Source organism: Amphiprion ocellaris, chromosome 24, assembly GCF_022539595.1.
Source record: "Amphiprion ocellaris isolate individual 3 ecotype Okinawa chromosome 24, ASM2253959v1, whole genome shotgun sequence".
NCBI classification, from domain to species: Eukaryota; Metazoa; Chordata; class Actinopteri; family Pomacentridae; genus Amphiprion; species Amphiprion ocellaris.
Window position 1 is genome coordinate 7,492,643 of NC_072789.1, and position 21,210 is coordinate 7,513,852.

The 21,210-nt window shown below is 39.3% G+C and overlaps 1 protein-coding gene across 1 annotated transcript; it reads left to right on the plus strand.

The window, feature by feature from the left end:
- Positions 1-6,338: 6,338 nt before the first annotated feature.
- On the plus strand, positions 6,339-9,996 carry LOC129348236 (complement C1q-like protein 2). The gene is made up of 2 exons (XM_055008109.1): positions 6,339-7,180; positions 7,899-9,996. The coding sequence occupies exons 1-2, from the start codon at positions 6,581-6,583 to the stop codon at positions 8,076-8,078; spliced, it is 780 nt and encodes a 259-aa protein (XP_054864084.1). The 5' UTR covers positions 6,339-6,580; the 3' UTR covers positions 8,079-9,996.
- The last annotated feature ends 11,214 nt before the right edge of the window (positions 9,997-21,210 follow it).

A 21,210-nucleotide genomic window follows, 5' to 3' on the forward strand; every position in this document is an offset into this window, starting at 1 on the left:
AAATGATTAAACAATGGCAAAAAATTATGACTACAACTACAAAGAGTCATAACACATGACACAAAAAGAGAAAGTGAGACTCAAAGCAACTACAAAAAACAAAGTCTAGACATAAATGAACAGAAAGTAAATGCAAAAGGGCAAAATGATTAAAACAAGACAGAAAATGAACAAAAGTACATATAAAACCACTGCAAAGAATCTCAAAATGACCACCAAGACGCACAAACATCTACGTCGGTCTGTGTCTGATTTTGTCTTGGTGTTTGGCTTCTCTGTAGAAGTAACTATGTGTCCATAATCCATACATGCTTCCAACATATTACTGCAAGCTAATTGTGAGAAGATAAAACTGATTTATATTAAGTTTCTGTTCAAATATTTGATTCAGACATCTGGAGCAGAGATGGTGTGGCAGTAAAATGAATTTCTGTTGATGCAGACATGTATTATGTAAGGCTGTACTGGACTGTATTTAACTTCAGGGAGTTATTTAAAGAAACACTGATCAGAGACAGCAGAGTAAAAGATTAAACGGCCAGGGGGGCAGAATACAAAACAGAGCAGCACTGGATCACACTGCAAATTAAAGCTGCTCATGATGAAAGATGATTATTTATGGAGACATAGTTTGTTTGGACGGATAAGATTTAGACTCATACTGGACGCAGCTGCAGAAGTCCAGCTCCACCTTATAATAAGTCATCTTGTGGCATTAGCATTTAGCTCAGAGCACTGCCTTTATCATTATTATCATTGTTTTTGTTGTGCATCCCATCAGTTTGGGGCTCTGTTTGATGACATTTCTCATATTTTGTTATTGTAAATACATTTTTAATAATGAAGTCCCCTCTTTTCCCTATTGCTGTCAGCTGGCCTTGGGATTAGAATAAAAAAGCAAAAGTAAAACCGTGTTAAAAAGATGTCTGGCCGCGGGTCACATACTGTCAACATGACTTCATCATGTCTGCCTTTGCCACTTGCAAAAGGTTGAATCCCCCCGGCTCGCTGTGCTGCATCAGTGTCACCACACACAAACATGCTCCCCCTCTCTCAGCCATGGCCTCTGTTTGTTTATAACGCTTAAGGTCGCATCCTTGACACATATATTTGATTTTGAGATTCTCCATTCACAGGTATCGATTACTGGTGTCTCCTGGTGTGGTAACCCATTAATCTTAAAAGACAAGTTAATGGAGGGTGTTCTGATCCTGCAGGACAGACTTCAGTTCACTGCTCAACCTAAAACAACCAGCTGACACAGATGTAAATGTTAAACTAACAAATAGAGCCAGTGTCTCCTAGCCTTTTTCTGGTTTTTGGTACTGTCTGTGAGCATATTTCATCACCATTTCACGGCTTGGATGGGGAATGCGGTGGCAGAGGAGCAAAGACAAGGTCATAAACGGTTTGCCTGAGGTGAACAGGTACAGCGATGTGAACGTCTGACAGGATCTCACTGTCAAAATGTTACATGAATGAAAGCGTTTCACTCCACGCAATCGAGGGCAGAGGTTTCTTCGGTGGCCTTCATGAAGGATTAGGGTCACATGCTGAGACAAGAGCTGATGTTGCAAGTTCTCAGTGCTGTTTTGTTGTGGTTCACTGCTGGCTTCCCAGACAGATTTACAATAATACCTTGTGACATTTTACTCACAGTAAATATGGACTGTTTTGCTTATAGAAAATTAACATAATTACAGCAAATGACCAATAATTCACCGTGTAATAAAAGTCAAGTTAAGTCATTGTTATGTAAATGGCACATTAGAAACAACAGCTGTTGAACCGAGAGTGGCACTATGAGTTTACCGAACAAGTTTAAATTATAAAGTTAATCTTCTATGGTGTTATTTATTATGTAAATTGACCTGGGTAATTTATATATTACTTAAAAACCCACAAATACAAAATAATATAGAAATTGATCTACTTAAATTTAATATTAAGGTTAAGACCATACCATATCATTTGGTGGACAAAGTTACCAGACTAATTTAAATGTGAAACACAAATTTTACTCACATTTTATCAAATAGCATATTTAAAGCAACAGCTGTTGAGCAAAAGTGGTGACCAATAGGGGATAGGATTGCCGAGAAAAATTTAATTAACAAGTTGAAATAGTAAAGTGAAGGTAAACTTATCTGAGCAATTTAAATATGGCACTTACAATCCTACAATATTATAAAAAATACAAACTTACATGGGTAATTAAAATATTACAGTTAAGTTAAACTATACTATTATATGCACTGATCAGGCATAACATTGACATTCTAATTCCTTGATAAGTCTAGTTGCTTTCCACTGAAGCACTTACGATTATCATGACTTAGAAAACTGAAAATGTAGAGTCATATTCTGAAATAAACATAATGAAATTTATTCTCAAGATACAGCTTCTCACGCCAGCCAAGTTGTGTTTAGTGCATTAATTAAATTTAATTGATTAATTAAATAAAAAGTAGCTGTACAGCAAATATTAGTAGCAAATATTGCAGTCAATATTGCAAATAGTTACCAACTTTCTAACACAAGCTAAGCTACCATCCAAATTCAGCACACATATTAGATACATTTGGAGAAAATATTTATTTTGATATACTTTCTGTATATAGATTCTGCTTAAGCAGATAATCAAAATCTACTGCACAAATGACAGATTCTGCTGTGACCAAAAAATAAATAAAAATGTTACCAAACAACTCCATATGATGATCCATATGAAGACCAGATGTTAACTTCAGACAAAAAGGAAATTTGAGTGTTTCCATAAATTCACTGAATGTTTAAATACTGCACTGCCTTTGAAGCAAAAAAATGCAAACCAGACAAAAAATAACATCAAAAACTGGACTTATTTTAGAAAAAATCTAAGGATTCTGACTTGTAGTACAATTTGGTGGCAGTCAGTTCTGAGGGACACCATTTTTCTTGTCCCCTTTTTAAAATTCCTTCTATGTTATTAGATCAAATCACTCGTAAACCAGTTCGGTGTGTCAGATTTTACTTGATCACACTTAATTTAACGACGGTAGACAGCAAATGACGAACTAATTCACTTGTCTCGCCGTACGTTCCACAGCGGTGCACTAACATGCAGTGTGATTCGAAGCATGGCGGCGCCGCAGGCCTGGATAATCTGAGAAGCTGCAGTGCATAATGTGGACAGTGTGTCGTGCATGGCTCACCATAGCCTAAAGATACAGTTCACTGTACTAATCCTGAGTAAAGGTCATTTCTGCAGTCATGTAGCAGAATCAGCGAGCATAATATGCTCTGTGAGGTCTCTACTTCTTTTTAGGGGATGTCTTTGGTACTTTATTATTAGTTAGTAACAGGTGAAAATGTAAAACAAGACAGGACATTTTCAGCTTGGCCATGACAGCTACATCCTCAAATGTTCACCTCAATTAAATTTTTTGACCCGAGTCTCCTGATTTGTCCTGCTCTCCCTCACCTTCAGACACGAGCAGGCCCAGCTGGAGCCATGTTCTGTGGAGTTAAATTCGAGCTGAGCACAAGCTGAAATTGGTTGGGGGGCCGAGGCACGGGGGCTTCAGCTAAGCCTCGCCTTCAGCCTCTGAAGATTTCTCCACATCACCTTGAGCTGTAAAGCCTCTGTTGTGGATCTCTGTCCTGTGCCCCAATTCCAGGTGCTTAGCTCCGCCGACCTGCAGTTTTGAAGTATTTCAGGTCCTTCGGGGGAAATTTTTGTGGAGAAAATCAATAGGTGCTTTTATTTTGAATGAGCAAAGGCTGCCTTTATTGAGTGTCTCAAATGTTGGAACTCTTTGGAAATCACCAATGAATGGCATTAATAATAGCCTCATTCAGCTTTTGTGTTCATCAACCACATAGTTAGAACAACTAGTGTTCATGTGGCCTCACTGGAAACGAAACAAAAGCGACTGAAGAGGTATTTAAGACACATCTGTATGCAGTGGAGTAATGATTGCCAGTGCACAGCGAGAATTTCAATTTGCCGGAGAATCAAAATTCAAAGCCTGTGGCACTCCACCTCGTGAAACAAGACATCAAATATGTCCCTGCAGCCACGGGAAGCTTGGAGCTGAAGGTGTCGACAGCCATCAGACATCTCTGGTCCGCTCCCTGCATTTATTAACGGATCCCCTCATGTCTGCTTTCCTTACCCCCCCCCCTGTCTGTCTGTGTGTGTGAAGTGACCAATGCAGTCGGTCATTTGATGTCACCATCGTGAAGCTGCCCTCAGCCATCCGATGTGACTTTGAAAGGACCCCGAATGCTCTGCGTCACATATTTGCTCATGTATTTAGCAGCTGTTTTCACAAGTTTCAGCAAGTCATTAAGTCTGACTGTATACCCTGCAATCATTAGTGTTCAAAATAAAAATAACCCAACATCTTTAATTCATTTGTTTGCAGGAATACGTCCCTCTAAATGTCGACAAAATCCAGCGTCACAATATGGATAGAATGAATTAAGCCCGGGCATGTAAAAACATACGTTTTCAAGATTAATGGATTAGAGGTAGATTTAAATCTAAACCAACATCTTTCCAATAATTCGCCTCAACAGAGGAATTAATTTATCTATCTCAGAAAAACGCATTTCCATGAATGGGGAATGAATGAATATATTGTGCCTGTAATGTATTCCAACTGAGAGAACACACGTCAAGGGCTTTATACCACTGAGATTTGTGAAAATAAATATGTAATCATTTGGCATTTTAAGACTGTGCATGTATGCATAGATTGATGGTTTCAATATCCCAAGACTGGGATGTTTTCCAATCTGTAAATACTGCCCTTTAGAATAATAATGCACAGACCTAAACTTAAAGCACTTATGCGCCTTGCCTCTTTTGTCAAGTCTGTCAAAACTACATAAAAGACATCCTGTTGCACATTTAGAAATAAAAGTCTAATTGAGAAAGCATGCACATCAATGTGATTATTTGAAAATACTTAAGTATTAAGATAACATACTCAAGCTGCAATGCCACACTGTATTCAAATGTTACTGAAGTAAAAATGAAATTAACAAAAGCCGCCACCATGCAGGATGACTTAGGTAAGTGTGCCGTATAATACAATTCCTGGCATTCACCTGTGACTTCAGGTTGTTGTGTAGCACCCAAACATTGTCAGTGGCCTTACCTTGAATCTGTGAACATTTCCTCAGGTACCACAGCTCAAAAAACTACTTAAAACTTGCACTAGCTGCACACTTCCTCCATGAAAGGTTATAGGTATTATTTACATCACTTAATTTGCCACTTTTTTTTTTAGCATGAGTATTAAAAAAAAGAAAGAAAAACAAAAAAGTGAAATCTGAGAGCCAGGGTGCCAGAACAGTCTGTTTTTTGTTGTACATTGAAATCAAAACTTTTTTCTGTGATTTTACTTGATATAAGGTGTAATTTCAGAAAGCAGGGAAAATCTGTAATTTAGCATTTTCAATCTTTCATATACATATTTTATTTTCAAATAATAACAAATTTCTGTAGAACAATTATATTTTTTCTGATTTAAATTATTTATGTATTTATTAACCTTTATTTACTCAAGAGGAATCCCACTGAGATCACTAACCTCTTTTGCAAGGGAGTCCTGGCTAAGATAGGCAGTAGCAAATACAAAACACAGATACAAAATTTGATAGACAAGAGCAAAAAACAAAGACTAATTTTAAAAACAAATTATGGCAAACAAGTGCATGTTGTGAAGTCAACCTCAAGAATTCGCAGTTTGGATTTAAAAGTAAGGAGATTAACTCAGTTAATTTCCAGTCTGGAAACCTATTCCATGCAAAAGGTGGAGAGTAAACAAAAGCCTCTTTTCCCAATTCAGTAGGGACACATGGAACAGAAAGCAACAGATACAAATAAAGTAGAAATAGTGTAAATGTATGAATAAACTGAACATGTTGCTACTTTTGACATAAACATTAATCAGTTTGGGTCAGAATGTAATGTTTTTCTGTGATTTTCCTTGATATACTCATTTTTCAAATAATGGTAATTTTCTTTAAAATATCATTATTTTTGCTGATATAAATACAGTGGAAAATGTGATATATTCCAGTCAAACTTTTAAATGTAAATTAAGATTTTTTTCTGGGATTTTATGTGTTATTGTCTGATATTTAACAAAACAGGGAAAATCTGTCAAATGAAAGTAAACCCTGAAAAATAACACTTTAAATAGTTTTAGTTTTCACAGTGTGTCCTCCAAAAATCTGAATATGGCTTTAATTTGAAGACTAGCCCGCACATGTTCCGGTCTTATCCTCGCTAACTTTGACAGCTGGACGCAGCTGTCAGCGCGCGCGCGCACCCACCCATCCAGCCAAGACGCGCAGCCCTCTCCGGTCAGAGGCGCTGCCCAGGGGCTCGGAGACACCAATTAGAGCTGCTGGACTGAGTTATGCGCACTTCCTCAACTTCATCTCTTTTGTTTTTCTCCTCCTGAACCCCCCATCCTCTGTCACGATTCCCCCCCAGAGAGACTCCACGGATCTGCTGTCGTCCATTGGTCCCCGAACGGCTCGGAGGAGGTGGTCGGTGGTCTTTCTGGTGACCGCCGTCGCGATGGTTCTGCTGGCTCTGGCCGTTGCCGTCCCGTTACTGCTGCTGCGCACCTCTGAGACCTCCGCTCATTACTACGAGATGATGGGCACCTGCCGGATGGTTTGCGACCCATACAGCCCCAAACCGGGCAGCGCCACTGCCATGGAGGTGATCCAGAACGTGAACGGTGTCGCTCCGCAGCCGCCGATGGCGCAAGGGAGCCGCGGGGAGCCGGGACGACCGGGCAAACCCGGACCTAGGGGCCCGCCGGGAGAGCCAGGACCCCCGGGTCCGAGGGGACCACCGGGAGAGCGCAGCGAAGGTAAACTCACCTTCCCTGCGGTCACCGGAGCCGCGGGGTCTGAAAACGCAGAAACGGACGGTGGGAACTCCACGGGAAGCGGCTTCAGGATCGCGTTTTACGTCGGTCTGAAGAATCCACACGAGGGATATGAGGTGTTAAAGTTTGACGACGTGATTACAAACTTGGGGAACCACTACGATCAGAGCACCGGGAAGTTCACCTGCCATGTGCCGGGGATCTATTTCTTCACTTACCATGTGCTGATGCGGGGAGGAGACGGGACCAGTATGTGGGCCGACCTGTGCAAAAACGGACAGGTAGGCGAGAAAAACGACCACTGGGAAGAGGGAAACTAATTGTAACGCGATTTTAAGCTGCTGTGGAAACAATTTAGGGAACTATCATGTTAAGAAAAACCCCACTAGAGTGTTTACATTAACAACAAAGTGACAAAACACAATTAGATTCAATTCACTACAAACAAGTTGATAATATTCCATTAAAGGCTTGTAAATTTCTCGTATTTTACGCACGAAAAGCGCACAGCATTGCATGAAGTCCGCCCTTGTAAACGACTTGCATAACTACGTAGTCAAGGACTTCATATGTTTATGAATCCAACATAACATGACTGATATTTCTGCTCGTCTCTAAGCCTGTGTGTGTGTGTGTGTGTACTCTGTTTGGCAGCAGCTCATGCGTAAATCCCGTTTGGATGAGTCTGTCTGCGCAAACGTTCACAGCTCTCCAGCTGGATGCGGGTCAGACATGAGGCTGAACATCGTCAGTGTTCATTATAGGTGTTGACAGGGGAGTGCAGTTCAAACTTACATAAGCAGTTGTGACACATTTTATTTTTATTTTGTATTCTTTGTCTTGGTATGTTTGTTCAAGGTGGTTTAAATTTAGACATTTTCTGCACCACTGCTGTTTTACTTTGCCTCTCAGGTACATGTGAACTTTTCTGCTCTGTGTTCATTTTAGGCATTCTTGTTCTTTTTCTGTTTTTATTTATTTTTTTTTTTTTTAAACTAGGTTCGGGCCAGTGCCATTGCTCAGGATGCAGACCAGAACTACGATTACGCCAGCAACAGCGCCGTGCTGCATTTGGACTCTGGGGATGAGGTCTACGTCAAACTGGATGGTGGCAAAGCTCACGGAGGCAATAACAACAAGTACAGCACCTTCTCCGGCTTTATCTTATACCCCGATTAAACTCTGCAGCAGGTCCTTGGACAGTAATCATCACTGAAAATTGTCTCCAGTAAAGTATTCGATCAAATATGTTCCTCTTGTTTTACAGATAGGTGCCACACTGACAGACTTATCTGCAGCTGTACGTTCAGTTCATTTAGTGAAACACCCTTTTGGATATACGGTATATTTATTTTCATTTCAACCGGGATTTGCTGTCATCAGTGAGTCTGTGAAATGTTAGTATGAGAAAGCTCATGTTCCAGGTCATTTTGAGCACCCTTTAACTGCCCCTGGGAGAAAATATGACATGGGTTCCCTTCTAAAATGCTTTGGGGAGAATGATACCAGGCCCTAAGACTTCATTACTGCTGACAGGCTGACAGGTTCTTATGGAGAGCTGTGTGTAATAACAGTATGAGGGAAATGCAGCTAAATAAAAGTGTAAACTGAATGTCAGATAAGCCGTTTTGAGAGAAGACCGATCATATTGGGCCTAAACAGTGAAATCTTATGGCAAACTCCCTGCGAAAAGTGAATTTACTTAAGAAGATCACAGTAAATAAACTGTTAGTACGTGTGTTTCCATTAATCTATCAACTGAATTTAAAGCAAACTTGTCAAGTATTGCAAAAATGTGGGGAAAAAAAGCAGATTAGGCTTGTTTCCATTACCTGCTTTGGAGCGAAGCGTTGTCAGAAGGTGGCGATACCGGCCTGGAATGAAACAAAGTAGAAGTAGAGGTCACTTTGTCGACTGTCAAAAAACCTCGAAGAAGAAATAAAACTTATCTATGTAAGAGTAATGCTCAACTATTCAGAAAACTCTTTTCAAAAGCTGCTTAAAGGGAGCATAAAAACCTCTGGTAAAATTTAGAAGGTTTCATGGAATTTTAAAGTTTCCATTAAGCTTAATGCAACATGTTAATTTGCATGTCGAAATTTGTTAGGTAAACACGGCTAACTGTGAATTTGTTTTCCTGTTCGCAACTGAGCTAACAAGCTAGCTAGCTATCAGTTAGCTCGCTCAAAACCAGAAGAGACTTATTGTTCCCCTCAGTCTTCAAAACAAATTTTTTATTGAACGAAATGATGCACAGTCCCAGGGAACAAAATTCCACAAAAATAAACAGCGAGCATAGAGAAAATAGAAAAAGCTAACTAACATCTTAGCAGTTAGCTTAGCAGGTAAAGGACTTTCCCGCCTTGCTTTGTTATAGAGAAGTGGTTCTAAAGGCTTGTATGCATAGTACAAGATTTTAAAACCACATATTTCACAAAGACAGCCATGTGTGTGGTATCATACAGACACCTTATTATTTTCTTATTTTAAAAGTGCAGTTTTATTTCTTCTTTCCCCGACTATGAAACAAACACGTCATCAATATGCATGCATGGCAAAATGGGAGCAGCTTAAAGGTTAGGCGAACATTTTTTCTCGTCCATCTTCTTTCTATTCATGTTAACATAGACTCCTACAGCCTTCTATTAGCTTCAGATAAGCTTTCAATGATATTTTTTGCACAGAATGAGCACTTTGGATTTATCCCCATCTCTTGCACTGGAAGCCTGTTAGGAAATGATCTTGTAATGGCCTGTATGAGCAGGAGGAGTTAGCAAAAAGTCTTTTAATGTTCATTTCACTGTTTAAAGACAGACCAGAAAAATGTGAATCTAACTTCTAAGCAGCCCTGCAGTATATTGAAATCTTGAAATTGTCAGTGAAAACCGCCAAAGCTGAAAGACTTCATATCCTACATTCATTAAGTAAGACTCAAAAAGTTCCAACCGAGTGCTTTGATTGCAATAGCGAGCAAAACTGTGGTGCTTTGAGTAGTGTTCAGTGTTTCACACAGTAACCAGTCACTACACATGAAAGATACAAATGAATCTGTTCTATTTTGTTCTCATATGTGCCAATAAATACTATTTGACAAAAAGTTTGCCTTGTGTGAATATCTCTCTCCAAAAAAATCCAATGCAGATGCACCGACTCCAGAGTGAGAGGAGAAATTAAACACAAGAAGTTGCAGATAAACAAAATAAGTCATTTTCACCGGCAAACGCAGATGAACTGTCATTTATCTTCTCCCAGACGTTTCATGTTTCATTTAATATCAGAGCTGCTTCTGCCTGGAATCTATCTGCACATGTTTTGCCTGCAAACTGTTGCCTGTCTGTCCTATCAACCTTTTCTCTCCATACTGTGTCCGTCAGGTTCCAGGTGCCTCCCTGAATATCCTTTGCTCCACTGTGGCTTGTAGACATTTTCAGTCAGTGAGCTTTTGTTGTTTACCGCAAACCTCTACAGCTGCATTTATTGTCGCACTGAGGTCATTTTAATGTATTAATAACTGTCTTTTTCAATTTGGTGTAATGTGGAAAGCTGAAACAATCAGTAAGGTATTAGGTTATCATTTTAGTTCTTTATTGACCTTACTTTCACAACATCGCTTTGGCTTTTCTGTTTTTGACATTAATAGACAAAGTAACAAAGAGGTGACTTCCAGCCCTAATGCCAGCCATTACACGGAGGTCCTATATAGACTAAACTTTAGAAGATGGAACTTTTTAAGGAGATATTTTTGCTATCTTTTATTCAGCTAAAATCACGACTTCTCTTATTTAGATGCTTTAATTTTGAGTGACAGTAAGTTGGAGAGATTATACTCAAGTACTGTACTGAAGCACTGTGAGTTTCTTGTACTTGAATACTCTTATTTTCTGCAACTTTACACTTAGATATTTTAGTGCAAACATTGTGTTTTTTACTTCGCTGCTTATATTTGAACAGTTTAGCTATTGTGTAGCTTTAGTTTAGTCATAGGAAATAAAGTCAACAAATAAATCATTATGAAATATTAGAGATTAACACAATACTCGATTGATCCACGAAGGGAAGCTCACTCCCTATCCAGCAGATAAACTTCATAAATGAGTAAAATCACCTTTACTACCTTCATTTTCTCCATAATAAGCAGATCATGTTTGGTACTTAAAATATATTTTCAGGCTACCACTTTGATACTTTTACTAAAATACAAATTTGAATTTCTAACTTTTCTTTTTTACTATTTCTACACCGTCGTATAATTACTGCTACTTAAGTAGAAGATGGGAATGCCTTGCTGACCTCAGATCCTTCCTGAGGTGTGCTGATGAAACTTAAGTGTTCAGAAAGTCATCATAAATATTCTCAAATAGAAACCTGAGCGGAAGCTGCCGACTGCCAGCTCCCGTGTTTCATTTTTGATTAATTTGTATAGAGATTTTCCAATGCTTGACCAGACTCCAAATACTGCTGTAAGCCTTCATTAATATGATGGCTGTTTTGTGTGTGTCTTAGATATTTTTTTCCCCTCCTCATCCCCTCAGGGACACACACAAACCAGCTGTTTACACACCACTCCTGTCACTTTAAATGGAAATCATGGGAAACAAATATTAGCATGTCTGGTTAGATAAACCTCTATTAAGGTGTTGGCTTATTTTCCTGCACTCTACAAACTAACTGTGCCCTCCTCTGAGGAGATTGTGTTATTCTTGAGCTTCTCAAGGAGAAAAAAATCAGGCTGACAGTTGTCATGGCCACTTTTATGATCAAAATTGTAAATGCGTATGATAGGGAAAAAGACCAGCATTTGGGAGCCGAGCATAGTGTGATTTCATTCACTGGCAATGTTCTATTGAATTTATAAAAATACTTCATGTCAGACTTTGTCAGATAAAGAAAAAAAGTCCTGGGACTATATATAGCTTGTTGAAAGTGTTCCTTTATTTTCATTTCTATTTGCAAAAGCTACTTATCATCTTCCTTGTGAGTTCAAAATGCTCTTAAATACAGCTCCAGATCGCTCTCAAAGGAACATTTTGTTTTATTTAACATCAGTGCAGTGAATGTGACTTTATTTATTTAAGTGATTCAGCATTCATCATAAATGGTGTTTGACGTTCACATAACAGGACTTCCAGGGAGCATTACAAATGTTGCAGGAGCACTAGGAGCAGTGTATCGCTGCATAAAGCGACGACTTCAACGTGGATGGGGGCGAAATTTAAATCAGGTGTGGCTTTTGATTTTTAACTGCAGAGTCTCAGAACTTTCATTATCACTCACTGCATGATTTTTATAATTTCAAACTATTGTATCGGAGTCAGACTGAAAGTAAACACAAAGTAGTGACTTCACCATTGTGGCAACATGTGCCTCATCTTACCTGCAAACCATCTGGATGTTGATTTCCGTCATTTTAGAACTCGATCGACCTTTTCCATGAGTCTCTAGAAGATAGATTTAAACACAAATTTCAGAGACAGTGACAATGACCACACTTATGGGAGCTACACCTGAGAGGATTTCTTTGCCAATCTATTTTATGAGGCGGGTGCATATCCAAAAAGACCTTCATCAGGCAAATAATATTTGTATTTTCCTGATGGAGGTCTAGCACTGAAATATTACACCAATAAATGTATCTTAGACCATATGCAGGAGTCTGTAGCTTTTTAAGTATACCTGGTTAAAATCTGCTGTAATTTCCCAAAAGATGAACAAATAATGTCCTCAGAACGACATTGAAGGGTTACAGATGGACGAGATTTGATATTCTTTATAGATCATTTTTATATTATAATAATATAAAGAGGCTCCATTCACTGGCGGTTTGAGATGACCACCGTTCACAGAGGTTGAGATGTGAAATGGAGCGATGATGTCACCAGCGGAGGTCTTTTAAACTGTTTAAAGATCAAAGCCTGATGGCCTTGGAAAGGCTCTCAGCCTCCATCGCAGACACATTTAGGATGAAAAGTGGAGCTGCTGACACCAACTGAGACATCAACAGCAGTACATGTCACTGGCTACCAGACGGATGTTCACGCACACAACACACACACACACACACACGCACGCACGCACGCACACACACATATATATAACAACACGATAGATGATCAGGCTGATCCATCCCCCTAGTCTGGATGACAGTGAGGGATTGTTGACTGACAGGCGGAGTAGTGAAATCCTCTGATGGATGAGATAAGTGGGGCAAGGCCTCACACACACAACCACAGTGTTCAGGGAAATACAGGCTGACAGGCAGCTGAGCAACAGGCATCATATCGGAGTAATGATAGCATGTGTCGCCAGGATGCTGTGCTCCGCCAGAGTTAGAGTCTATGTGTCACCATGCCGCCTTCATTAACTGCCATCACTTCAATTAATCTCTGTGATTCTAGAGTTTAATCCAACAATGGAGTTTACAAGGCAACATACCAGCATGTTAGTCGAACACGTGTTTCCAGCAGTGAAGAGCAGTCTGCTTCAGTTGATTTCAGCAAACGTCTGATTGCCAAACGGGCATGAAATATTGCAGCCGACAAGCTCTCTGCACAGGCAGCCAATCATCAGGACATTTTTAAAACCTCTCCTCATTCTTTCGCTCCACCGGTTTTCTCCCTGCGATGATTGATCCACGTTCATGCCTGAGATGCAAATGCCAGCATGAGCGAAATATAAAAAGGGACATCTAAAGAGACCCCCAGAGAGGCTGAATGCGGAAAATTCTCACTTTAAAACCTTCTGCTTATCTTCCTCTTTTGTTTACTATACAAGTCTTATTCAAGCCGGTGTGCTCACAATCCACATAGCTGGGGGAGAAGAGCAGCCTCACCAGGAAACTAAACAACGGAGGTAAAACTGAAGAATTGTCGCATTAAAGGCAAAACTCTGGATGGAAAAAAAATGACTGCGCAGCATGAATGAAAGAAATGAAAGAAGAATTTCGAGATAAAACATTATTTAATAATTTTGCTAAGGAATATGTTGAGTTTCTATGACTGTATAAACATCATTAAATGGGGAAAAGGGGGAGAGTAATCTTTAATGTTTAAAAAAGTTAGAATAACATATGCTTCCTCTGTAATAAAATTAATAATTTTTCTTAAAAGTTCTATGTGCAACATACAGAGTAACCAACATCAGGCCAAGGCAAACAGGTGTCTATCACATGTTCCCATTCCCAGAAAGGTTGCAAACACGAGAGCCAACAAAATAATAATGCAGTCTTTCCTTCCATATTCTTGTGTCCGTCCCATTCGATATATGTCTGTTTCCATGTTCACACAAAGACCGGAGTGGATCAGCCTTAAGAACGGAAAGAAAAGAAGAGGCACAAAACAGCACTGAGCTGAAAAGAAACAAGTACACATAAATTAGCTCAGTAAAAACTGAAAAGCTTTGTTTTTAAATTCTTTACATTTTGTGGGAAACTGGCTGAACACTGGACTGCACTTTTGCTTTTACAATGCAGTGTGGGAAGTCATTGTAATTCCCAACAGTTTCAATGGGAGGGTCACACATGTACTAACATGCGAAACCCAAATTCACACACATAAGCAGAGTGATTTCATTCTCTACTAAAGATGCCATTACTCTATGATATCTTTACATAGAAGATTAATGCTGTAACTATGTTCAAAACTTTACATAATCAAACTGTAAGGAATTTGATTGGTTCTTCTTGATAAGAGTAGATTAAGGGTTACAACTACTTTTCACTCCAATAGGTAAATTTGATCATTTATCATGTGTTTCCAGGGACTGTATAAAACATATAAGACAGTAAAGAGGGGTCAGAAAACATGAAGGCTACTGTAACTTTACTTTCTGCTGAAAAGAGAGTAGTTTGACCTTTTTTTCTTTATTATTCTCAGCCTGAATTAGTTAGATTTATAGAAAATAGTTGCCAATGAAGAGAACAACAGTCCTATCTCTATAACAGCGTTGACTCTTGCCGTCACTCTAAGGTTGCCAGGCAAACAGTGAATTTAAGGCATGGTTCAGCAGTTTTTGTTCTCTAAATGAAGTGTTTCTAAGTATGTTTTAGATGAGTTAATCTGTGACTTCTAGCTGCTGGACTGACCACTGTCAGTTCTACAGTGAGTCTCCTCACCCAGGTAGCTGCTATCTGTGCTAAATTCACGTATTCAGGGCAGTAATAGCTGTTTTTTATTATCTCCTCATTCACAAACAGAATGGTTTGAATATTTAGGATTTTGTTAAGCTTGTCATCATTTGGCAGCTTTAAATTTTACTTCTAACACACTTTGAAAGCTATATTATTGTCCCTTTAAGATATTCAAGTTGAAAGTGGAGTGCAGCATTGTAAATTATTTCTGCTTTGCATCTTTTTAATGCCGTAAGCAGTTGTATGATTTCATTTTTATGCCTCCGCACCAGTGACAACTGTGGCCAGAAGCATTTTGTTTTCGTTTTTATGACCGTGATATCTCAGAAACGCCTGGAAGGAGTTTCTTCACATTAGGCACAAACTTTCACTTGGGTTCATGTACGGAATTGTTAGATTTGGGTGTTCAAAAGTCTGCGTGACCTCTCAAAATCCTTTTTTTTTTCAGTAATAACTCAAGAATTCATATGCTAATTATGGCAACATAAGGATAAAATGATGACTAGATGACATTTTATTACCAAAAAGTAAAAGGTCAACCTCACTGTGACATAATAAAGTTCTTCAAAATCCCCTTTCAGGACATTATTCAAAGCCAAAAATCAGGAACAGAAGGGCAGACTGTGACTATATTTCACATTTGGTTGAATACCAAATTGGTGACAGCTAATCTTGGGTGACTCATCCCGGTTTAAGAGTCAGCACCTCCATGTCTAAGGCTGTGGCTCTCGACTGGATACTGGTGGATTTTAAAGCGGTCACTAAATGTATGTTTAATGTGTCTGGAGAGACATGGAAGTAAATGCAACTTAACTGGTTGGTGGAGGCAAACAACCGTGAGACAGCAATTATGTTGTTTGGTTGTCTTTTGCGATACTGGGAGGATGAAGACTCATATGTCAATGGTAAATTGTTATCTCATTTACTGCTTTAGCACATCAGTGAATAATGCTGAGACATAGGGTTAGGGTTACCTGTTCACCTAGACCATGTAGTTTTCAGAAATTCATCAGGACTTCCATCATATACAGTATTCTGGGCAATATACCACCATTAGTAATTACTGAGGAACCTATCAAGGACTAAGTGTGATTTTCAGACACTTGTGCTTCACTTCACTACTTACATTTTGTGCTATGCTTTAAATTTGAGCACATTTATTTCAGATTTACTGATTATTTTGTAGATTATATGTACAATAATTGCATGCAATCCGTCAAATATGATCCACTGTTTTAGACTGAAGAACCCAGCAGTAAATGAAGTGGATATAATAAGTCAAAAAGCAACACCGAGACACTCATACAAATTTTGCTTCAGTGGAATTTATGCTCAGGATTACAGTTCATATGTTGGATAATGACTCGGCCAAATGCTGACTCACTTCATCTGTCAGTCTGCACTTCGAAAATCTACTCAGCGGATTAATCGGCCAAACGAGGGGAAGCAGAAAGACAAAAGGAAGAGGGTAGGAAAGAAGGATGAGCATCTTTCTTTGTCTCACAGAGGTAAATAAAAGAAGAGAATAAAAGCAAATAAAACTGCACCTTGAAGGGTTTAGACTCAGGGTTAAGCTCATTTGGAAAATGGGTACTTCTGCAAACACAATGAGCCTCCAGGTTCTTCTGTCAAATGCTGCACACAGCGTCATGAATGTGTGTTTATCCATTCTTGTGACCTTAAGCGTTTTGTTTTTTTTTTTTTTTAAACTTCTTTTCATCAGGCTGTCACTCAGTGGGGTTTTCAGAGATATTATCGGTGTCCTCTGAGTCATTAAAATAAACTGAACTTTTCCAGTTTCTATAGCATCACAGCTTATTGTTGTTGTGGAAACACTTGAGAGGACAAAACTGTAAAGCTTGAACCAGCAGCTCATTTTTTTAAAAAAGCATGAAGGATATTATGTTTGTGTTAAAGCTGAGACCCTTAAATCACCTAAAAAAAGCCACCAAATTTGAGGTTTTCTCCAAGATGGGGCTACTTTTTCCCAATGCTAAAGCAAGGGTGAAATTCCTAAGTGTGGTCCTTCCTTCTACTTTTAACCTTTAAATCTCCAGTATGTCTCACCCAAACACAGATAAAACTGCCCTGGATGATTATGTTTCTATCTCTGTGAGGACATTCGATCCCAGTGAACCGGAATAAAACAACTCGCACACATGCACACAGATGATTTGCAGGCAGGAAAATGGCACAACTGTCAGAAACACATCTCTGTCTTGTTCTCGACGACGGGCCATAATGAGAGGCTAAAGGAGATCAATCTCTCTCGCACACACTCCTTCCCTGATGCTGTCAATCGTCTTCCACCTCTCCTTCCTGACCTGCCTCCTCCCATCGTTCTCTCGCACATCTATATCATGATTATTTATGTCCAGCCTCCTCCCTCGGCCTGTCATGACTGACAGTTTTAGAGCCTTCGACATGGGTCCACCATTCACCTCCTGTCCGGTCTGAAGCTCCTTTTGTGGTCTCTCATGATATAAAGCTAATTGTCCAAGACGAAGTTCTCTGACTGATCTTTTTCTTCATTGTCTCTGCTACCAAAATTTGAATGATCATAACTGGTAGCACGCTTACACCATACACTCAACAACATCTCAGTATGCTAGCATTGCTTTTGTGAGCATGAAATTAGCATTTAGCTCGTTAGCGTAGCTGCGCATCTCTGTCTCATTTATATTTGCATCATGCTACAGATTTGCACGGGCCTGCAGGATATCATCGCTCACTCACTTCTAACTAATAAAGCAACAGCAAAAAAAGTCCCACTCGTTTAACTTTACAAAGCTGCTTCATAATAATTCCCTTTATGACAGTGAAACTCAAAATGGCTGTCATCTGTCTGCTTTCAAATCTGATAATGACTTATCCAAGGTATCATTAATTTATCAGTGTATCTCTTAGGAGGATTTTGGAATCCTGTGTCATGCAATCTGTCACTCCTGAATATAGGAGAGTAAAGGTTAAATAAGTCATTGGAGCAGGCGGCTTTTGTTGTAACAAAGCCAATAAGGACTGTATCTTTTATCTCTCTTCTGGCTGATGACTGTGACAGGCCGAGGATGCCAGATGAGAGAGACGATCCTCAGAGAGTTGACTGAAAGGTTAGATTGGCCCCAGGCAGCATGGCTGATGAGGACACACATACACACACATGCAAACACGCTGAGAGCCTTTAGTCATGCATATGGTGCTGCATGCGCTGCTTGATGTGTGTCATCACACAACCCTTTAATGAGTGAAACAACAACACCAATTGTGCGTATTAGAACACAGCTTTGAAGAAGATGGGGGAAAAGTTACAAGAGATAAATTGTGTATTCATGGCACCAAAACGCACACGAGTATAGCTACTGGTTCTGTGATGGCTTCTATAGATAGAGATCTCTCTTTTCATGTGATACGCAACATCCAAATGGTAACGCAAGGCTAAATCTACAGTCATAGCAGCTCTGGTAGGTTACAGTATGCTGCTTCCAACAAAATGCCAACCATTAACTACATATTAAAAATGGACATAGCCTCCAGGTCAGAAAAATGAAGCCACTTTGGAAGTGTTTTAGACCTGCATTCTTTCTAACAGCCAGCAGGGGGCGACTCATGTGGTTGCAGTAAGAAGCCTGATTGTATAGCAGTTTATTAGAAAATGAGTCACTTCCTACTTCATTTATTAACTCTGTAAACATTTTCCAAAAGAGTTCATGGTCTGAATCACTAGTTTGAAGTCTCCTTCAATACAGCATGATGTTCATTTTGTAAATTATGGTCCATTTTAAGAAAAAAAAAAAGACTCCATCACTTGTTGTAATGACAGCCAAAATTCCAAATTTAAGGCTTCAAAACTGCAGTCCCCCAACCAATGGCTAACCTCATATTCATCTTTTATATAGTTACATATACAAGCATAACATGTAACCTGTTTATCTTAGCTAAACATGTTAATATTTGCTATTTGGCGCCTATTGATGTGAATGGAATTTCTGCCCAATTACAAGACAGCAAAGATTCTCCAACTCATCCTGATGGGGATGATGACAACTGTCCCATATATCAGGGCAAAAAAGCAAGAAGTTGTCAAGATATTCAACTATAAGCCCTAAAGACCTCATGACAGCATTGCCAAAGAAGATCATCGTCAGTATTAGGCTTCATTGTCTGGAAACCATAAAAGTTTGGACAGCATTGTAAAGCAAATCCTCCAGCAGTTATTGAAACATTCCAGAAGTGTTATAATCATCTTGAGAGTCACACTACCAGTACTGTTCTAGTTTGGAACAACAGGAAGTCTATAAAACATAAACATTGCAACTGTAATATCACATATTGGTTTATGGACTGCTGATTTACAGTTTCGAGTTTGAAATTTGGTCGTTACCATGTTGGTACTTTGAAAACGGACATGATGAATGAGTTGTGGATCTGATCAAGAACTCGAAAACACTTCACATGGTAGCAACTCATCAATCACAAGTAGCCTCATCCTGAAGTATACTCTGTTTTACTGGCTATTCTACTCTAAGTGGGATAATTTAGAAAATAAACTGTATGCTGTACAAAAGGAGACTTGAAATAAGTGAGTCAGACTATAAATTTATAATAAAAACTAGAATAATAAATTAAGAAAGAAGCAGGAGATTTTCTCATAGACTTCTATACAGTCAGGCTTCTCTTTGGAACCAGCAGAGTCGCCCCCTGTTCGCTGTTAGAATACACACTTGAGTCACTTCCGCAATGGTTTTACATTTCAAATACGAAGACTGTATCTATGTTTTATATCCAGCTTATGTATGAAATCCCCTACAACAGCAGCAAACGAACACACATCAGCGACAGTTGAAGAGAGTCACCGAATCAGGATACACAACCATCCCAATGACACATTCAGCCACCATAGCTTCAGTCTTTCTCTGTTACAAATGAGCATCAACTTTTAGAGTTTTGTAGCAGTTACAGTCACAGTGGATTAATAGAAACTTTTTGTTGAAATGGAATAATACCCAGGCCCCTCTAGATGTTGAGATGTGTCACTGGATAAGACCTGCTCATGGTGCTGCATAGTCATCAACTATTCAAGGGCGGACCACCAAATGTCTGAACCAAATTTCACAGCAATCCATTTAATAGTTGTCAAGACATTCCTTTACAAACCAAGATCATCAGAGCCACTAAAATAGGCCCTCTGGGGACGATAACTGTCAAGCAATTTGCAGTGCAGCCAACACTTGTTGAGATATTTCCATTTGGACCCAAAAAGTCGACCAACTAACTGACTGGCATTGCCACATAGAGCCCAAAAAAGTCCACATGTACGTGTAAAAGAGGACAGAAAAGAGACGTTTCTACTTTACCCAAACCCATTTGGAGCAGCATTGTGCAGCGAACACAGACAGGTGGCCCACTAAAGTGCCCGCATCGATTTAATTTGCCAATTACTAGATGGGGCCCATTTATCATCACCCGAAGCTTTCACAAACTTCTCAGCAAGATGTAATAAGATAAGGAGCAATCTGTCCCCCACTTCTCATTAGAACTCTAAAGAGATCCCCCAAAGCTTAATTATTTATCTGCATTAATATCCCTTCAATTATTAATGATAGGTGAGTGGGTGTATGTGTGTGAAGGCCAAAGATCAGCCTCTGCCTCCCTCCTGATTAATGGATGAGGGAGAGGAGCCCTTCATGTATTATTACTGCAGAGAGCCTGGACCTTGGAGAGAGAGACAGACAGACAGGGAGGCTAAAGAGAGAGGGAGGAAACTCAGTGCATGATAATCGCCGTTTAGTATGCAAACATGTCCTCTGTACATTGCTGGCATTTCAATATTTGAAGGGACTTGTGCGGGAGAAAGTGACGGGATTGAGTGCCTCAAAATTGGAAACTCATCCTTGTTTGTCAGGCCTCTTTGTCTCCCATCAACACAAATCTATTTAAATTTGATGTGTGTGCCACAACATTATGAAATGTCAAACAGTAAAAAAGTGGAAAGCAGTGAAGTTATTCACCATTTTGAAGCTGATGGTTCCTATTTATCATACGTTAGCACTATCAATTTATAACCTAACTGGATTTAGATGGAGCAAACAATTATAAATCAGATAATTAATGTTATTTTATGAATCATATGTCAGTTTTGGGTGTTTGTTGCTGTTTTACAGTCTCATTGCTGCAGCTAAGATCTGACAG

Bases quoted from the DNA above. Each gene is read 5' to 3' on its own strand.
- LOC129348236 (XM_055008109.1), top strand. From the start codon at position 6,581: ATGGTTCTGCTGGCTCTGGCCGTTGCCGTCCCGTTACTGCTGCTGCGC. The intron at 7,181-7,898 runs GTAGGCGAGAAA...TTTTTAAACTAG, and splicing joins ACCTGTGCAAAAACGGACAG to GTTCGGGCCAGTGCCATTGC.